At 41.8% G+C, this 20,701-nt stretch overlaps 2 protein-coding genes across 3 annotated transcripts in view; both read right to left on the minus strand.

The window, feature by feature from the left end:
* MACROD2 (mono-ADP ribosylhydrolase 2) overlaps positions 1 to 20,701 on the minus strand; it is a 1,470,694-nt gene that overhangs the window by 399,861 nt on the left and 1,050,132 nt on the right. The gene's annotated exons all lie outside the window — the stretch shown is intronic.
* Positions 14,726 to 19,200, minus strand: OTOR (otoraplin). Of its 2 annotated transcripts, XM_050314994.1 has the most exons (4): positions 18,957 to 19,200; positions 18,337 to 18,476; positions 17,645 to 17,755; positions 14,726 to 14,800 (listed from the first exon to the last, which is right to left on the minus strand). In XM_050314994.1, the coding sequence occupies exons 1-4, from the start codon at positions 19,078 to 19,080 to the stop codon at positions 14,771 to 14,773; spliced, it is 405 nt and encodes a 134-aa protein (XP_050170951.1). In that variant the 5' UTR covers positions 19,081 to 19,200; the 3' UTR covers positions 14,726 to 14,770. The 2 variants fall into 2 exon arrangements, with proteins under 2 accessions (XP_050170951.1, XP_050170950.1); XM_050314993.1 differs by lacking the exon at positions 14,726 to 14,800 and having other exon boundaries at positions 17,531 to 17,755.

Genomic DNA, 20,701 nt, shown 5'->3' on the forward strand with positions numbered 1-20,701 from the left:
TTTTGAAACCTTTGGAAATGATCTGAATGAGACTCAGTGACTTGGTATCTGGGCTCAGCCTTGTTCCCAAACTATTTAAGTGGCACATAATGCATTTTGCCATGCCTTGCTTTGCCCTCTCAGCTCTCAGCTGTGAAGTATAAGCAGATATAAGGAGTGTTTCATCTCCCCTGAATGTTGCTGATATACTATAGCATCATCTCATCTTCTTCCAGTCAACTGAAAGCTGTACCTTATACTCAATTTCAGGCACCATTCACAAAGCAACTCTCCATTTTCTCCATTCCCAACTGTTCAGCTCGTTGAACAGCTAAGCCAATTCTACTTTAGGATCTGTGACTACAGTTCCTAACCAAGTGCATGCTTAGGTGACAGGAAAAAAATTAAATCGATCCTGAAGTAAAAAGAACCAGCCCATTTAACCAAGTTGTCAGGCAAGTAAGAAGTCTCTGTCTCATAATTACTGCTTTAGCCTCTCTTGCTATGAACAGGGGAGCACAGAACCATTCCCAGGAAAAGAACTCATGCAAGGAAACTTGTTTCAGGTTTCAGAAAAGCTAAACTTCAGAAAAGCTGCACTGCATGTCTTTCAGCTAGATCAGTGAGCAGATTTTAATTGTCAGGTCTGTTTACATAAGACTGTACAAGCTGTCAAGACCCATCAGCACTGGATGGAAAGCAACTAGCCACCCACTCAGCTCCACATTGCTGACGTACTTGGCATTGCCTCCCCTAACAGTGCTTGACAGCCCAAGAAGCAGGAGCCCCTTTCCCCCCTCCACGTACGCAATATGTAGCTCAGAAAATAAAAATACAATCTCAGAACTAAGCAGTAGCAGGTTTCATCTCAGCAGTTTCACGTTTTTGCTTGTGAGGACCATTTTGATCGTTTGTGTAGAAAATTAAAACAGTCCACCCTGTCTTTACTTTCAGATTATGGAGCTTTATTCGCTACTGTTGACATTGCTTGTTTTTAAACTCATATGGTTGATGGAACATTAAATCCAAGATAAATCACCTGCTTTCAGCTAAGGCTTCTGGGCACATGGCTGAGGTATTTCAACACTGAAGGCCCCAGCTTGCAGTGCCCATGGAAAATACATGTAGAGGAACAAGACAAAGAAGCTCTTCCAGTACCACAATAGATACTCTGCAGCTGCAAAGTAAGTTCTTCCCCCAAATACAATTACTTTATTTCAGCTGAGTCACTAGAGATGATCTTGGGTTTGTTATAGGCCGCCTCTCTCCAGTGCACTGCTGACAAGTGATGAATTAGACTGAGCAAAACAAGCTCTTCCCTGAAAATGAGTCCAGCATTCTATAAAATATAGTAATTAATTGTGTCAAAGTCAACAGGCAGCAAAGCCTTGTTAAGTCATCAGGACTGGAGCCAGCAGTAACAAAGCACACATCCAGCTCACAGCCCCAGGAACGCTCTCTCCACACCACACTGTGCACACTTCTGCACAGGAGAGAGGGGGACAGAGTCCAGCCTCTTTCCTCTTCCCAGGTATTAGAGTGAGAGCCAGGAACTCTAATTCCTACCCATTTACCTTATCCCCTTTTCCGCTACTCCCTTGACAACCTCAAGAAATTAAAGGGGGAGGAAGAAAGAGAAGGTGCAAATAAACCTTTTTTTAAATGGAGAAAGGAGGAAAAGGGTAGAAGGAAGCAGTTCATACAGCAAGTAAAATAGTCCTTCTATTCAAAGCAGCTGCCTGTTTACTCCTTGCACCCAGTCCAGCTGCATCTCCACATTTTGGGTGAATCCAGAGGATTTTCATAGGTTAAAAGAAAGACCTGTTTATAGGAGTCAGCTTGTGGAAGAAAATGAAAACTGGTGGCTTCACAAAATAAAAGCTTTTAAAAGCACAGAACAGAAAAAAGAAAAGCCACTGTACCCAGTGCCCCTCCAGTGGTGAACACACAACGTGCTACACTCACACATTCACAGAATATTTTGTTTGTCAAGTAAATCAAGCAAAACTCTTCCCAAAGGAGTCCATAAAGACAGTCAAGCAACAACAACAAGAACAAAGCTGCATGAATATTAGCTGGATCTCATGCTCTGAAGCAGAACAAAGTAAGGATGAGAGGCAATGGAAAGCCTTGCAACATAGCAGTCATCTTTTCACTCTGTTTTGTTACCTACAAGTCATGCAGGGAGCACATGGACTGCTCATTGGAAAGCACAACTTGTAGCATGAGTACAACAACTGCAGTTCCTACAGGAAAGCCAGCACCAAACTACCACAATTCACATCAGGCAAAACAAGTCTAAAATCTAGCTTCAGATTAATAAAAAAACAAAACAAAACAAAACAAAAAAAACAAAACACCAAAAAAACCAGGTAAAACAAACCCACCTCTCCCCTCAAAAAAAACCAAAAAAACCCAAACCAAACAAACAAAAAACCACACACAAAAACCAAAACAACCAAATAAACAAAAAAACCACAACAAAAACCAACCAAACAAAAAAACCCCAGCAAAACCCCAAACTTTCACTCTATCCTAGAGCACATATTGTTAAACTTGCTATCAAATACATTCAAAAGCGAGTAAACAAAATGTACTGCAAACAAGTGTGCTCCAGTAATCCAGTGTCAAAAAACCAGAAACATGCCATTTTCACTCACACAATTATAGAATTAGTCTTCTATGCACAGGCCTTCGAACAGAATGGCTGTTCTTTTTGGAAATCATAATGCCATTAAGCTCGCATTTAAGAGGGAGCAATGCTGCCTAGGGATACTGTTACGTAATTCTAATAAAGAACATTAAAAAAGACATCTAGGACTTTCTGCTGATTACTATTTAAATGATCATCTGCATTTTCTGGCACTCATAGCATGGCAAGAGATGCATTGTAAGCCTTACACTGCTTGAGACCAGTGTGACTGACTTCTCACAGTGACACTGGAGACCTCAAGTACCAGGTCTACCTGTAGTGATTATTAAGCAGCTCAGGCTGCCCAGCAGCACAACTGCTTGTCAAAATATTGCCATGATCTGGCTGATACGTTCTCAGAAAAGCAAGCATACAATCTACCAAAATCTACATTATTTCCCTTCAGCTAACTGTCAATATTTTGCACTAATAAAAAAACCACAACCCTCTCAATAACCTGTTATTCCAACTCATAGCTTAGTTTACAAACAAACCTTAGAACTACTATGAAAGAAATACTGCCTGCTCTGCCTACATTCATAGGGCTTTGACAACACCAAGATTAATCTGATTTTCTACAGAAGCACAGTGCAGTTTTACTCCTCCAGATGTAATTGTTATGTACTTTGAAAAGCACAACTTTAAATCCTGTTTGGGAATTTCATGCTCAGATCTTCAAAAAACACACTTTCAAACAATTATTAATGAATAATAAAAGCAAGGGGAAGGCTTCTATTTGTAACTTTTTTTTTTTTTCTTTATGATACCTGCTATTTCAGAAGAAACTACTCCTTTTCCCTTTGTTGGTCTCCTTTTACAATCATCAGTTTAGTTTCCTGACATTTCTCTGGCCCCATAAACTTTTTTCTGTGTTTCCCTTTCACTGCATTGTCCTCTGATTCAGGCTCAATAATTGCTCTTTCTCACAAGCAATTGCTTTTCCCTGGAACTATTAAATGAGAATTTTTAATCTGCTATTACCCTGGCTCAGTTTAAACAGAAAGGGCAGGTAGAGACACAGCTCTCAATAATTATAGCTGGCATACAGTAATACGTTAAAATATGTGGTTTTTTAAAATCTGAATACAAACTAACATAGGACTGAATGTATATAAGAGGATATGTAAGTATAAACTGTCCTGTACTGAATTCTAAATTAGAGCCTTCTAGAAACAAAATGAGAGCAATTTGTAAAATTACTCCAGTGATTTTTCTTCATTCACTTTAGCTCCCCAGCATCTACAAACTGTCCCTTTGAGAAAACAATTTCCATTTTACTAACTTGCAACAGCAACAAAAATAACATTGCTTGCGTATGCAGAATCTCAAGTAACTACAAATGGAATAGAGAAGAGTTTTGATATATATATATGACTGCCAACTCTCATACAGAGCCCTCATCAAAAGAGAAAGTACTGGATAAAAACACGACACAACAACTGCAGATCATCGGAAAGAACAATGTAATGGAACAATGCATACTATAAAAAAAATGAGCTGGCTTTTTATCCTCCAGTAATTTCTTGTGTTTTGCTAAATCAAATTCAAATAGCCCTTAACAACAATTTCTTTCATCTCTATTAGTTATATGGACAGAGAGAGGAGCCTAGACTAGCTAAGACAGAAGTTATAAAATTTCATGCATTTAGGATAGTAGAAACAAAACAAATACTTAAGACTCTACTCCAGCCTTACAAGACCAGAGTTCTTCATCAGAATTTACCAGTGTCCTGAACCCTGCCCAGCAGCACCCCAGCAGCCCCAACCAGTCAATGAAGCATTCACAGTTTTCAATCTGCTCTCCCAATTCCCTTTCACAGGAAAAAAACCAAAACACAAAACAAACCAAAAAAACTAAGCAGTGAGGCCAATGTTCACTTCTGTAATCTGCTGATTTACTTCTGAACAGCTATTTCCCTTGTCCTGAAGGGGCCCCAGGCCCCAGAGGTCTAATCCTCACCAGTCCCACCCTTCCCAGGAGTGGTGCTGGATGGGGCTGGTCGTGTGCAAGTTCATTGTTTCATGAAAGGGTGTCCAAATGGATCCAGCTATTATTTCACTGTATCACCCAACAGACTTCCTTCCTCTAGATCAGGTATTCAAGGGAAAGACTCTTAAGAGATCTTTTCATCTATAAGAAGCTTGTCAGCTTGTAATACTGCAGAGCCTAAATTAATCTCCTTGAATTAAATCAATACTTCAGCCAAGACTGATGCTATGACATAATGGACAAAGGCTGAAAGGGAAGCACAGGCTGAAAAATTCACATAAGTACAGCCAGAATATAAAAGACAGCTGCCTATACCCCAGACCTAATTCCTTTAAACTGAAGAACTCCAGGCATCCACCCCCCCCATACCCTCCTATTATGTTGGAGGCAGCAGATCTATGAAGGAAAATAGACTTTCAGTTTTATGAACAGTAAACTAGTGCATCAGATGCTAGTAATTATGGACCATTAACATTACAATAGCCTGTAAAGTGTCTTTTTTTTTACTTGAGCATCCCTAGGTTAAAACACAGTAGCTAAGAACCTTCAGCAACCCACCTACTGTAAGAGTTAAAATACCCAAACCAAAGCACTTGCCTAGTAGGGTGTTGTGTTTAGAGAGATCTTGTCTCTGTTCATCAAACACCATTTCCATTGTCTCAAAAGGCACCAGCAACAGCCACTTCTGATTTCTCAGAGAAAACTTTCTCTTCAGCCTCATGCAATTTTACTGAACATAGACACTACGTAAGCCTAGCAGGAAGCAAGTTATGGGGAAGGCTCCAGAAGAGATTTGGATCTGCATATGTCAACAACCCCCTGCAAAACTCAGATGATCACAGCTCTGTGATGCTGCTTCAGGCCTTTCTATGGCAGCTCTCACCAGCACATCTCCTGGTAGATAAGGCAGTTACCCTTAACACTGCCAACCTTCGACAAATCTTCGAAACAGGAGTGCCAGACCAGGGGCAAGAACGATGAAGACAGAGATAATATTTAGGTGGGGTGGGTCTGGCCTTTTCTAATACGTAATGATCAAAGGTGATCACTTGCCCTGTATCCGTGGATTCACAGTCTTTGCAATCAGGAATCCATGAGTCAACAATCTGAGCGGGCCACCATTTGTGGCACAAGTTCCTTCCCCACTCTTGGGTCATATTTACTCAAGTTCATAAACTTTAGTTTCAAAGGTTGGTTTAGTCAGCTCTGGCTCCTGAAGCATTTAAAATGGGAGTACCTCAGCAGTGCAGCTTGGTCAGTAAAACATCACTTGAATTTGTGGAACAAAAGCAGTGTTCTGTCAGTGTTTTCCAGAAGTATTTGAATCCATCACACAGACTTAGGTGATACTTACTGTGCCACTACCTGAAGTAAGTCAAAAAGACTCAGATCTACTTGTGCACCAGGGAAGATACTTGAGCCTCTAAATCCAGCTGCTCTAACTAGAGCTGATCTGACATCCAAAGGTGACCTCAAAAGTTGCTATTACTCTGTGGAGGTCAGAGTGCAGGCAACATGTCCAAATAAACCATCTTTGGTTTATCTGAGCAAAATGAAGCACCATCTCTGTAGGTAGGTAGCTTGTGACAGTGGGAAATCCAGACAATTCCTATGTTCTAGTACTCAAAGTGGGCTTTCACAAGTTGTACAACAGCCTCTGCAGCCACCTACAGCAGCAGTGCAAGGCAGGAATTCATCAGCTGCAGATTAGGAGCCATAGAAATGAAAGAGGGCCCATAAAATGCATCTAAGACACATCACATACAATTCAGAGTAACACACAGCCTGTTTAATGGATGTGATGCTGTGGCACACAGAGGACAATAACACCAGAGGTGCAAAACAGAACTTAGTTAGTCTAGTTCTGTGTTGCTGAAGAGTTTCTTAAGCTAGTTTACAGCTAGATAGAGGTGGCAGCATCTGTCACAGAGCAGAGTGCAAGATTTTTTAATAATAATATTTTGTAATAATGTAGTCATCAATTGAGTTTCCCTCAAAACTGAGGCTTCCAAAACAGCCCCTTTTAGTCACCATCAGTCAGAAAACTTCTCATTATTGCGTATTACTCACAACATCTTGTAGTGACTGAGTAGGAGGTTTGAACAGAACAGGGTCTCTACCATTTTCCTCCAAGGAGATGAACAGCTGCCCAAGAGGCACAGCCTGTGCTTTATGCATAGAGACTAAGACTAAGTCTCTGAAGGACTGGATTAAGAGCTCACAATGCAGTCTCAGTAAGAGGATCATGAGTAAGCTGTGCCTCCACACGGGGGAACAACCTGTTCCATACCTTTTAGAGCTGATTTTCTAACTCTTCTGGTTCAGCTTGCTGGCTGACACATAGAAAACTGAGCTATTTAAAAATGGATGAAGAAGATGGTTTTGTTCTTGAAGGATTAATGGCTTTTATCTTCAAACAGTTCTTCCTCATTCATCCATTAAGATCAGAAACAAGAGAAAGAGCAATTTATTTAAAAAGATGCCTGGCAGGATTGAAACAAAGGCATTCTCCTCAAAAATTAGAGGGACTGACTGCCACAACCTGTCAGATCTTGCTAACATTTGGGCTTGCAGCCAGTTCTGCAAAGGCATTTAGTTTTCTGTTTGGTGGTACAATCACTCAGAATCTCTTCCCTGCATTGGTTTATGAGCAAAGTGGAAGGAGTCAGCTTATGTACATGTCTGTCTTGGCACTTCTACTTTGGAGAAAGTGCCAGCTGTAGAAAATCAGTTAAATCTATTCAAGGATACATTCAGGGTTGATTGTGTTTCTGTAGGTTCTGCAGCCTGCAATCCCGTGGGATGGCAGTAGCACTCATGCGGACAAAGAAGTGATTGATAGTTAAAGTATTCATGGTGTGAGTGGAACAATCTATACCTCGAAGAAAACCATTCTTCACATGGTAAAGGGATGAGGAAGGTTCTGTGAATCTCTGTAGTGCTTCAGTGAAGAAGCAGCTGTGGGATAGGACACGAGGGCAGCAACCTTTCCTCAGACAACATTCAAAGTGCTCTTAAAAACTTTGAACTCTTAAACTCTTAAAACAATAGGAGATTCAATTATATGACCTTTTTTTTTTTTTAACATTAATGGAGAAGGACTTTGATGGTGGCTTTAAAGAAGATAAGAGGGGCATAATGTAAAGTCTTCAAAGCACAAAGTAGCAGAACTATTTAGGTTTATTCATGACAGTGGTTTAATATTCATGTTTATTCCTAGTAGAGACAGATAGCAACAGCTATCTGAGTGCATCACTGGTACCCCAACACAGGAGTGGCAAGGTACAAAACTCAGCCACCAGGAGAGGGGCCCAAAACAAGCAGGCAGTGATTTTTATCTTTGCTCCACAGGCCAACAATGGGTATGAATGGTTGCATATTTCTGATAAAAAAATTATCTGAAAACAAAGGAGACAAATTCAAAGCAGCTGGCTTCAGGATTTCAGAATAAAAAAGAACCGAGTTGGTTTCATCATCCACTTGGATGCACAAACAAGGCTGGCTTATGAAGGGGAACCTAATGATGGTCACACTGAGATGACCATGGTGTCATGCATTAAGTACACAGGACTCTGCTGCTTTAAGTGGCATTGCAACACCAACTGAGAACCAGAGCACTGAGCTCCCTGACATCATGGAGACACCTATTCCTTGCTGCACTGTGCCTCCCACAGGAGAAATGCTTTAAAAGCTGCCAATCTTCCCAATCGCACCAGCTGCTCTTCATGCCCAGCCAGCCATCAGCAGCTACCAATTTGAACAGAATGGGAAAGCCACTGCCTGCACCCTGGAGCCTTGATACTGCCAGCTTTAAGTTTCAGCACAGCCAGAACCACAGTGCCACAATCAGCTCGAGGTAGAATCAAGTAGAGCTGCAGAAATCACATCATGGAGGAGTATTTCAAGAAGCACCTCCATCACTTGTTTGTGCAACAAACATAATTATAGTGGTATTTAGCTGACAGGCTGAGGGTGGAAAATGACCAATATCTATGTTTGCAGGAAGAGTCAAAATAAGCATTTTCCTACTTCACATTTTTCCCTCCCGGTAAACTCTTTGGTTAAACTTCACTTTTCTGAAAAAACTGCGCTTTTCTGATAATGCTCCAAACAGGCCTGCCAGACTCCCTGTGTTCACTGGTCACATTCAGGCAATTTGAAGCAACTCCAGAAAGCATCAACACCCACCAGCATTTACTCAGAAACTGTATGAGCTTCCAAACAACTCAATATTTGCCTGATCCCCAGGTGTGTCTAACACACACAAATGAAAACACAACCTAAATTTGCTCAGCAGCACGTTATGACTTTATGCACATGTAGGCTGTAAATACTGAAGGACAACTTGGCTTAACAGCCTGAACCACAGACTTAGTAATCTCCTACCATGGCTATTCCAAGTATCCTTGAATAGCTAATGCCTCCTGCACTTGCCTCTAACCCTTAAAACAAAAGAAAAAAAAAAAGAATACACCAAGCCAAAAAACAGTGTTTAGGACAGAACTCTGTCTTCAGAACAAAAAGTGGCAGTTCAAACCCTTAAGAACATGTAGCATCTGCTTACAAGTCTACAGCACAAACAAACCACAAGCTAATGAAAGGATATTGAGCTTGTTCTGGCAGAAACCCATGTCTCCCTCAGGCAGAGGAGGCAGTAATGCCTTAGGGACAGAGATTTTGCTGTCTTCTCTCTATTAAGTTAAATGACATAAGGGTTGTTTCTGTAGGTGCAGCTTTTCCTGCTGAAAAGGCGGCACTTGGGCCATGACATTCTGGCCTTTTCTCCCAAGTTAACAGAAAGATCCAAAAGTCTGTCTACACTGCAAAAACAGCATAAGGAGGAGAGCCTTGAGTTAGCTAGAAACAGGTTGCAAGCATTAGAGCTTTGCACTGTTGCGTGCTGCAAAAGCTGTTTATTGAGTTGAAAGACAGGGCTAATTTACACTAGGGGCAATGTCACACTCACATGGCCAAGAAGCTTTCAGGGACCACATCCATAGCTTGAAACAACGTGATTTTGTACTTTGCACACCTAACTAAGTCTGTTGCACGTTGAGTATCCTTGCAACACAAAGTGGAACCAGTCAGGTATGCCAAGCTACAGTGTCTGGGATGAGTTTCACAAAGCAGTGACACAAAGCTATGAAAGAATTCTTCCAGGGATACTAAATGCAAAGACATCACCTCTGGTCCAGGGAGTGCAGAGATGAATCTGCCATCTAACACAGGATGCCTGTGTTCTTGAATGCACAAGCTACAACAGCTGTGCCTTGTTCCCCCTGTCTCAACCATCTCCCATGTCAGGTCTGCCTTTCTCATCTCTTTTGAGGCTCCAGGCATCTTTCTGCACCAGTTTCCTACTCAATCTTCTACTGCTTCCTTCCAGTACACAGTTCTCTCACCCCCATTGGTATCATTTGAACCAGGAAACTTTACCTGCTAGTACACTTCTATATTTATAATGTTTTTCTTGCTTTGAGTTACAGCCCAGTCAGTGTCTCCCACCACAAAAACCAGGTAAAAATACTTATTTTAGTAAGTGGAGGTGTCTGTCATGTGGAAAGGGTGACATGACAGCAAGAGGCCAGATTTACTGTATAGGAAAAAATCTGAGAAACAGGTCTATGACAGAACTGGAAAACACTTACAGATCTCAGCTTGTAAGATGAGGGTCTATGCACCTCCATGCATTGCTTAACCCCTCTACTTGCACTATCTTGAAAAGGGGTTACAGCCCAAATGAAGAATTTTTGGCAACTCTCTCCCATTCTCTGTTATACAGTATGGTGGGATGACACATCAAAGGCCTCCTAAGGACTTTGCATCTTCTGCTTTTCCTATTGTTTTGTATACTGTTAACAGTCCTTTATTCTCAACTTTCCCCAGGAATGATTACCTTGTCCCTTTCAGAATTGTCTTTTGAATCACTGGAAATTACTACTTTTAAGAAGCAATATAAAATGTGAGGATATCAACACATATCCTTAAAGCAGACAACTTATCATTTCTCTGTTACATGTCATTCTAGAGTATTCAAAGCACAGTGTGTGGGTATTAGGGGGGATTGTTTACGTTAGGGGGGATTGTTTACGTTAGGGGGGATTGTTTACAAAGATCCATTTGCATGTGAAAGAAGGTATAGAGAAATTAAGGCTTTGGCTGGCACCATGATCAGTGCATGCTGTACACTATATTAAACCAGTCTGACTTTACATCAGACCAGTGCTAGCAATTTCACCTTTTGCTGAATAAATTACTGGAAACTGCCTAAAGAACACCCCATATACCAAGCTACCTGCATTTAGATTAAACAAAGCTGTGTTACTCTTTCTGAAGAGAAGAGCAGTTACAACATCTACAAGAATCCATTCACTGAGAGAAACATGGGTCAGCTGTTTCAAAGACTTTCAAAATCCACTAGAACTCTGAAGGAAGTAAGAGTTTTTCTCCTGTGAAACTTTTAACTGAGGAATTTCTTTGTTCTGCACCAGAACTGGGAACCATTCTCTTCTGTCACCAACAGCTGCTCTGGTAACCTCCAGAAGTGAGGACAAGTAAGATGCACTCAGTCAGCGTTTCAACCACCAGGAATTAAGAGATAGAATTTCCCTGTATCATAGCTGAGTGCCCAGACCCCTGGGTTATTGTTCCTGCAGAGGAATTTCTCCACCTCTGGCTTCCAGTAAGTCTACCTGGGACTTAAGGAATCTCCAGGCAACAAAACATCACTGAAACTGGTAGATTTGTAATGGAAGACTGACTGGTGTGGGCTACACTCCAACAGAGCCACTAGCAGATGGACTGGCAGCTCTTCTCTTCCACACTGCTGTTCAAAGGGTGTGCCATATGGGAAGGAAAAAGATCTAATCCGAGTAGAGCTGGGTACGACACCCACAAACCCAGTCCACCCACTTGAACAATTTTACACACCCCTGTGGCAAAAACACAGTGGTGAAACCCAATCTTCTTCTATGGGTATTTCCCCACTCGAAAACAAACAACAAAAAAAGTCTTTGTCCTCTAACAAATCTTAACACCACTGTCACTGCTTGAGGGACTGACCACAGGCAGTGCTTTGCTATAGAACATATGAAAAAAATATTACAATACAGACAGGAGAGCTATATTTAAGCTGCATTCTGACCACACCATCTTGTAAGACAAGCTTTATAGCTTGTGTACTTGCTCAAGACTAAGTGTCCTTTAGCATTTTATACTCTTCAGAGAAATTCACACTTTTATTTAAACAATGCTGAGAAACTCAAATATTACAGCGTGTGTATATATATATATATATATATATATATATATGTATATCTGCAATGATATTTACTTAATACTCATGCAGTTTTACCCAACACCATATATTTTAAACTTCTACTTGTTATGGGCTGGCAGTGCAATTTCAGTCTGAGTAGGAAGAACAATCAGCCTCACACTGGCTCCTTGTGATTTGTATCGACAACACTATTCATCCATCCCAAAGCAGTTTTCATCACCCACCCCTGAAAAAAACCAGCCATTTCTAAACCTGAAAGCCATTTTGCTCCATAAACCCATCAGTCACCTCTGGGGGCTGGTGACACAGCCATACCAGCTCAAGAAAACCAAACAGGAGTGGGAGGCTGTAAGGGAAAAAACCCTGTAGACAGGTCAGTGTCAGCCAACAGAAGATAAAGCATCTCTCCTTTGCCAGAGAAGAGGAAAGAAAGACAAGTTATCTTTCAGCTTAAATAAGGTATGTCCAGTAAATAAATATAAATCAGGACTAGTTTAATAGCAAGCACTATTATAAGAATCAACACAGGCCCAAATTTATTCTTTTTCTTACCTGGCTACTCCATACCAAGGAATCCTAAATTTCAAGGCCACAAGAAGTCTCAGGTTCATATCAGAGAGGTATTTTCTTACAACAGCCAGCTCAGAAAAAGCACTCTGGGTTACAAAGCACAGACCATCAACCTTTCACGTTCTCCTGTATCCACCCACTTCCTTTCTCAATCTGTCTTTGCATCCCCCACTTTCACCCTCACCCTGACCAGGTAGTGATTTTTACAGCAGGTGTTACTCATCCCCCCTTAATTCTAGTCAGGGCTGCAATCAGCCCTTCATTAGCTCTGGGCCAGGGCAGCTGGGAATGTTGTTTCTCCTCCACCAAAACCCTCATGCTGCAACCTGTGTGTGGAAAGGAACTTGGTACCCACCATCTGCCTGCTATTTTGTGTCGCTGAAGTTTGTTGTGCAGAGCTGGCTGACACACTGGTAACACCAATGCACCACTGTGGCTACAGGCACCTCATGCACTGTCTCGTTGCCACAGGGCCAGCACACTTCTGGAACACACAGTGCTCCTGTTGTTGTCGGAGTGGACTGGCATGACAAAGTTGTGGTGGCGAGAACACATTTTCTGCGGAAGAAACACATTGCAGGAAAGCCCTGAGCGAACTCCTTGTCATCTATCATAAGCCCCGAGGCATGTGTTTTGTTAGCAGAGTAGACAACAAGATGCTTACAGCACTGTATGTAATTGGAAAAAAAAAAATCTACACTGCGAAATGTTAGCGTTGTCACAAGTGAGAATCAGATAAGCACGTGTGAATCCTTCCGAAACTCAGTCATCCTCCCTGTTACCAACACCACAAATCAAAAACCTGGCCTGCTGCTGTGCAACTGGAGCATGTTCAGGAACGAGCTGGGCAAGGGTTCACCAGCCCTGATGGGAGAAGCTGTGCAAGATGCACTTGTTGAGACTGGGGAAGAAACAGTTCCCCTTAAACTACCAGGGGCTTATTGAGAAGATGGATCCGGGCTTTTACCTGAGGTTCTCTGTGGAGGAAAAGGGACAACGGACATAAATTAAAAAAAAAAAAAATCAACAACAACAACAAAAACACAACCAAACAAAACAGGTTTTAGATAAAGCAAGTAATTTTCACTATGAGAATAAATTAAGGAATAAGTTACCCAGAGTCCTTTGAGGTTTTTAAGACCGAGCAAATCTGTGAGCACTCTGATGTGGATTCGGTGTGACCCTGCTTTTGGTAGAAAACCCCTGAGGAAAGTCCTAGCTTGAGTGTCCTTGTGATGCTGCTAACCAGCCTTCGGAGTCCTTCCCAGAGCCAGGCAGAAGCCAGCCGCTGGATGTCACCCTGCGCTCACCGAACAGCGCCGCTCCCACCGGCAAACAAGGGATCGGATCCCACGGCAGCGGGAAGGCTTGCTCAGTTACAAGCCTCTTGCTTAAGGTAATGACTTATGAGTATTACGCTTCTTCAAAGACATCCTTGTTGAAAAGTACACAACAGGTTAGTTTAAAGGCTTCTGAATCCCTGCCTGAGGTTGAAGACTTAATACTAACTTCAGACTAATAGATGCCATGAGTTAAGAGTGCATTTCAAGGCCACATCGAGAGTTCTACACAACCTTTTTGAAATGCAAACCTGACATACACCTCAAGCTGTGCATATGTTTCCCCTATGCTGTGATAAAATGAACAGAAACAGACCTTGAGCTCTTGTCAAGTGTACCTACGACTGAAACAATAATGGTGAAACTGCTGTGATTTCCAAAGAGGAAACTGCAAGGACAATAATCACCGTAGGGGAAAAAGAAAGATTCTAGAAAATCAAAAGCATCCTCCAATGCCCCCTAGCATTTGTATTGATTCTCCTCTCCTCCTGAAAGTCAGCTCCTGTTTATTTCAGCCAGGTACACTGCAGCATGAACACTGAGGGGTCTGAATGCCAAGCTGTGTTCTTCCAAAATGAGCTTCACCTAAAACTGTGAAATGCAGGAAGCAGAACTGAGTTCAGTTTAATCCCATTCAAAGCATATTTACACCAGAGAGACTTACAGCAATTCAAAGGCTATCAGCTTTATTAACAAGTAACAAGGCATACGCAGGCAAAAAATTTCTAAAGAACAAATCCTATGTGGGACTGTGTCTCCATCCCAAATCACTCTCTTTAAATGAAAATTTTCTTGTTTTGAAGAAAGATTATTTGTTCCAAAACCATCTATTATGGGCTGGGCTCTGTGTCCAGGGAGGGTGCCCAGGTTTCCTCCCAGCAGCTTTCCCCGGTAGCAGCTGAGAGACTGCTTGACTGCTTTCAGTGCTGTTCACAGAAGAAATCAATGTCCTGAAAAAGAGAGTTAAAAGGAAAGATGTTTTGAGATAACTGAAGGATTAACATTCCTTTATCACCCTCCCAAAGGTACATGAGTACATGCAAACACAGAATACATTATAATATTAGCAAAGTACACCATAATATATTCAAAGCATTCTGGAAAAGAAACAGGCCTTTTGTCTTTTGACTCTTTTGCATAGCTCAGATAATTTGTTCCTGCCTTGAATTCTTAAAATTAATTAGACAATACCTCCTTCTCTCTTAATTTCAAATGATTCCTTTATCTCCCTTTTTTGTTTTGTGTTTCTACATCCATACCTGGATTGATTAGTCATATGTAACCCTTTATCCTCAAACAATTCCTAATCCCACATGAAAAGGATGACACAGACTGAGGCTGTGCAGCACGGTTGCTACGGAAAAATGCTGACTAGAAAACAAATGCCAATATTCTGCTTGAAAACTTCTGGCATGGAATAGACTTCCAGAGCATATTGCTTCCTTCCTGCTATTACCTTATAAACCTACACAGATCTTGATTCTGTTGCACTGAATTATCACACTGTGGGTGCTCATTCCCATTCAGTGTATCCCAAATAGCTGCCCACTGCAAGCAGGAAGACAGGGAGCTGTTGCAGAACAGCTGCTTACTGGTAATGAGAGAGCTCTCATTTTAGCCAGCAAATGGCCAATTTTAAGTGACTGAGGGAAGGCAGGCAATCCAACACCACTCTGTAGTACACACAGCCCATTGTGCTCAGTCCATTGTAGTCAATTTGATTCAATGGTTCAGAAGTACAGCACTGAGAAAAAAAAAATCTCCTAAGATTTATTGCTCAAACAGCAACCAACAGGCATGGATTACCTAAGTGCTGCACAAAAGGCTGCTGAGACAAGTTCACAGGCAGGTTTATTTTAGCAAGGTCTGCAGCTAATGGTATGCATTGACTCCAACAGTGAAAGTTACTTTTTGGGAAGAAAAAAAAATTAAAAAAATAAAGGGAGGGTCGGAGACACAGAGGCTCCCAAGCTGATGCTCTCTTTCAAGCTTCAGGTGCTCCCCATAATATATTTCTCCATTGAGTTCCCAATCACTCATTTCTTCACATGGTGCCATTTGGTTTGTGCCATCCAGTGCCTTGATCAGGGCAGGTGCTGGGTGCTGATTTATTGTTAAGCTGTGGGCATCACCAGATCTCCTCATATAAATATGAACCCCTCCCTAAGAGAGTTCGGTGTACATCAGTATTGGGCTTTGCAGGTGCAAGGCTGGGAAAACAAGGCAAAAACACAGAGAAGATTACGGACTGCGAGCGAAAGACTGGCTCCCAACTTGCAGAGGGAAGGCTGGTGGCATCTGTGGAGGTGTGCAACACTAGCTCTGTGCAGAGCAGCTCCTTTAAGGGTTATTTCTGGAGCAGGCAGCATGCCCACAGATGGGTCAAGGTATGCTATAGACTGTTTTAAATGTGAGCAAAGAGTCAGATCCTGAAGGTCCCGTTTGCAACGTACAGCTGAGATCAGCGGGACATGAAGAACATCTCTGTATCGCCTCCTGTTTTCCTCGCAGTGTTCCTGCACAGCAAGGAGCAGTGAAGGAAGGGTGAAAGAACTGGAAGTCTGTGTCAATCGTTTTGTGAAAGAAATGACTCCCCAGTTAAAACTCAGTATTGCAGCCTGACAGGATTCCACTGTGGAGCCTGAGTCAGCCTGCAGGCTAAGGCAGTGCTTAACCTACTCTGCTTCCAGTTCGGCTTGCCATGCAGCAGACTGGCTGTCATACCATTGAGAAAAGAGCTTAGAAACATACTTTAGTTATTTGTTCATGTTCTTCGACTAATTAATTGCTGCAATGCTTCTGGGCCAAATTCAGAATAACCCAGTGCAGCGTCAAGAAAAGCAGTCACTGGATAAATCTTGGATAAGGGTGTGTGTTTCCTCAAACAAAACTTGTCTGACACACTGTAACACAGATCCTCACGATTACTAACCTGAAACAAAATTCTTCCTTTCACTTATTTCCTCTGTGTTAATCAAACCCACCTAATAATCTGGACCTAGGATTAAAAACTCCAGATAGAGTTTCCAGATTGACGCGCTAATTGTATTTTGCCATATGCCACAAAACGGTGTATAGCTAAATATTCAGTATGGATGAAGGGGAGAACTGTATATCTACCACTTGATTTGGTTTTCAGCACAGATAAACTACCAGTAAGCATTAGTTGTAAGCCAAATCATACCAGCCTCTGAAGAAAGGACCCTCCTCTTCCACTCCTCTGTGAAGTGTTTCAGATATTCAGTAAAAATACAAAGTTTATGGTATAGGAGACCCTACTGTGCAGTATCAGGGACAACCATCCTTTCAGAAATGCAGCCTACTGACTCACAGAACACTATTGTGCTTCCAAAACCTTTTTAATTCAACTTTCTGACATACCATTTACTTTGTAACGAGAAAGCCAACATGCTCTCAGCAATCACAAGTTCTGTATGGCAGTGTCCATCTAACAGAAGGCACACTTTTACACATTACTGAAGTTCACAGCACAATACCCAGCCTCTAAAATAGAAAGCTTTGGGTAAAAATTACGTGGCCATGAAGGAATACTATCCAAATCAACAGGAACTCTAACAGGATGAAGCCTTTATTCCAGCATTTGTAATGTCTGCAGTATCAAAGCTTATGTTGGGGATTTTATTGAGGCTATTTGCCTGTATAAAGATTGCATCCCTAAGCATCTGTGACGTGCTACAATCAACTGCCACAACCATGATTTGTTTTTACAGCAAATTAGCATTACATAGCCAAGTACAATTATGTAGCCAGCTGGGCTTTTGCAAATTCCTTACCGTTGTAGGAACAGTCTTATTTGCTTCTTGATAGACATGTTGCTCTGAGACTAAACTGCTAGGGAAATAACCAACTGTCCCCATATGGTCTTCATACTGTTCTGCATAAACCTTCAAGCAAGGAGATATAGAATTAGGTACCTTTAAACAATCCTCATCTGGTTCAAGCTGGTTTATCATTTAGTCACCCAGTTGTGTTCTTACTCTGGTTTTACATCTCCTATGTTCCAATCAGCTGGCACATGAAACAAACCATTAACAGAAGTTCTGATCCAGGCACAAACCTTGAGCAAACTGATGATACTGCTTGTAGTTCACCTGGATCTTTTTTTTTTTTTTTTGCAAATGCAGTTATATTTATCTTTGCTTCCCTTAAGAGTTTTATGACCAATTGTGCTCAAGCTTTCTCCTCCAAAGTTTCAGTGAACAGCCACAGAAAAGAATTGTTAAGCCCTTCTGTTAAGATTCAGTCACCAATTACCAGAAAGCTATTGAAGATATTTCATTAAAAAAAAAAAAAGAAAAATATTACAGCCCTCAAGACTCCTCAACCAGTTTGCTTAAACTTTCACTTTTAAAACTAAGTTGTTGCTTTAAATCCCACAATAGCTTAGTGTTAGCATCCATTTTTTGACAGAAATGTGTGTTAATCTACTTCTAGCTCGTTCATATATACAAGAATCTCCTCTTACACTTCCAGCCCAGAATTCTCCAGAGTCTTTCTCTTTCACTAGTTTTGAGTAAACATAGATCAACTGCCCTTTTTTAATATTGATGAATCTGCAGTCTGAAGCATTATAATCCTCTTCTGCTCTGGCAAGGGAAATAGTGTCTAGGAAAGAAAAACACCAAAAGAATGAGATGGACATATTTAAATACGTGGATAATTTTAGAGAAATACAAATACATGTGGGCTTGTATGCACATAGGTAAAACTATTTCCACAGATAAAAGCAGGTTATCTTGAAATCAGTTGAAGTCTTAAAGAATTTGCTCTGCTTATTTTGCTATTTTACAGTAAACAAAGTAACAGCTTAAGATTGTGCCATTTCATCACAGTGAAAGTTACAATCCTTCTCTCTGCACTTAACTTTCACTTGAAAGAAAAATGTCCTTTACAAAACCCACTTTGCAGTAAAACTGCATGCGACATTCCACATCACCCTCCTACTCTCCTTTTAAAGCTGGCAAGCCAATGCAAATGTAACATAGCTGAGAAAGCAGAGTAGTTTTCACTTCTCTCTAACACGTCCAAACTCCACCGTTATTTTTGTGACTATTTTCTCCTCAAAATAAAAGCAGATTTACTTACAGACACAGTCATCATCAGCACACAGCTTCTTGCTGGAAAGCCTGTCCATAAAAATTCCAGTTGCAAGAGGACACATTAATCTGACACACAAAAGTAAAACCACCAAATGAACACGTTGTGTCATTTTTCTTTGCCGCAGCACTTGAGGAATGTGTGCCAGGTCTGATGATCCAAGGCTTTTATGGAAGAGGCAGACACCTGGACAAACACACTGGGCCAATGGGAAGGGGCTGGGGCGACATTCCACCCCACCAGAGGAGCTGCAGGCAGAGGGAAGATTTCAGGGTCCACTCACAAAACTGAATCCCCTCCCAAAGCCATTCTGCATTAACATTTCAATCATCAACTGTATTATTTAAAACTAAGCCTTCCTGGAGTTGCCTACAGCCATAAAATTACCTCAGGCAAAGTTTGAGAATGGAAATTAAGTCAGACCCTGTTAAGCAGCAAAGGAAATTACATCCTTCCAAATCCTCCTGTCCTTCATTTTCACAAATGCTCACTGACAAGCATGATCTTTGCTGGACTGTAAATCCTCAGTGGCAGACTCCTGTTTCCATCTACAGGAAGGACCTACTGGGACCCTAACAGATGGATGCGATGTAAGCAAACCATTAGGGAGTTGCAACATAGGAAAAAGGCTTTGCGAGCCAGCAATTCAAACTTGAAATTTAAGAGTTCAAGCACCACATTCTTGTGCAGGTAAGATCCCTTCCACGGGGAGGTGCAGTCACAGCAAAACACACAGGTCACATCAGGACAGCAACAATTTCCCCCTTTTTACACAGCTGAACTCAGCTGAGTTTGCAGATGCAAGACACTGAATGGTACCCAGACTGACTTAAAAGATCCTCTTTATGCCTTGGAGAGGACACCTGGAATTCATCTACCTTCCCCAAATCTTGTCCTAGCATACATGAAGCAAGACTTGTAGGGAGTATTTTAATTAAAACACACGTAGGCACGCACACACACAAACACACAAAACGAACACCCACCAGAGCTGCTGTGGGTGCTGCCCCCTAAGGAATTCACAGCACAGACTGTCAAGGCTGCAGAAGGCCGGTCTGGATCAGTCCTTAGATGTGACCAAAAGCAAGTCTGGAAATTCCTAAACAGCAGTCCAGAGAACCAGTGCTTCCCACTTCATGAAGAGCTGTTGGTTGTACCAGAACTGCAGAACCTGTAAACTGCCATCAAATATCCCACACAAGTGCATCTTGTAACTTCTAGCATCACCTTCTCCTCACAGCTGATTTCACCACATTCTCCTCCAGCCCTCTAGTCCATTACTCCTTCCGCCGAACTCCGATAGTTCGTGACGATCGCGTGTTCTTAGCGTGTTCGACATGACATGCCAAGGTCACGCTAAGCACAGGCGACCATCACACGTGTACTTAGCGTGATATTGGTGTGTTGTGTCAAACATGCTAAGCACAGGCGACTGTCACGCATGTGCTTGGTGTGACCTTGGCATGTCCTGTCCAACAAACGACCATCACGCGTGTGCTTAGCAAGACCTTGGCGTGTTGTGTCGAACACGCTAAGCACACATCAATGTCATGCTAAGAACAAATGACTGTCATGCGTGCTAAGCATGACCTTGCCATGTCGTGTCAAACACGCTAACATGCGACCGTCACGCATGTGCTTAGCGTGTGCTTAGTGTCACCTTGGCGTGTCGTGTCGAACACGCTAAGCACACACCAAGGTCACACTAAGCACACGCGACCATCACACGTTTA

Source organism: Myiozetetes cayanensis, unplaced genomic scaffold (assembly GCF_022539395.1).
Source record: "Myiozetetes cayanensis isolate MyiCay16 unplaced genomic scaffold, myiCay2020 scf2-11, whole genome shotgun sequence".
Taxonomy (NCBI): domain Eukaryota; kingdom Metazoa; phylum Chordata; class Aves; order Passeriformes; family Tyrannidae; genus Myiozetetes; species Myiozetetes cayanensis.

What these genes read in the sequence shown, in the direction of transcription:
- OTOR (XM_050314993.1), bottom strand. Translation starts at nt 19,080, where the DNA reads ATGACACAACGTGTTCATTTGGTGGTTTTACTTTTGTGTGTCAGATTA. An exon ending in TGCTGATGATGACTGTGTCT is followed by an intron (nt 18,477 to 18,956) that starts GTAAGTAAATCT and finishes TTTCTTTCCTAG; the next exon opens with ACACTATTTCCCTTGCCAGA. An exon ending in GAGAATTCTGGGCTGGAAGT is followed by an intron (nt 17,756 to 18,336) that starts GTAAGAGGAGAT and finishes CCTTGCTTGAAG; the next exon opens with GTTTATGCAGAACAGTATGA.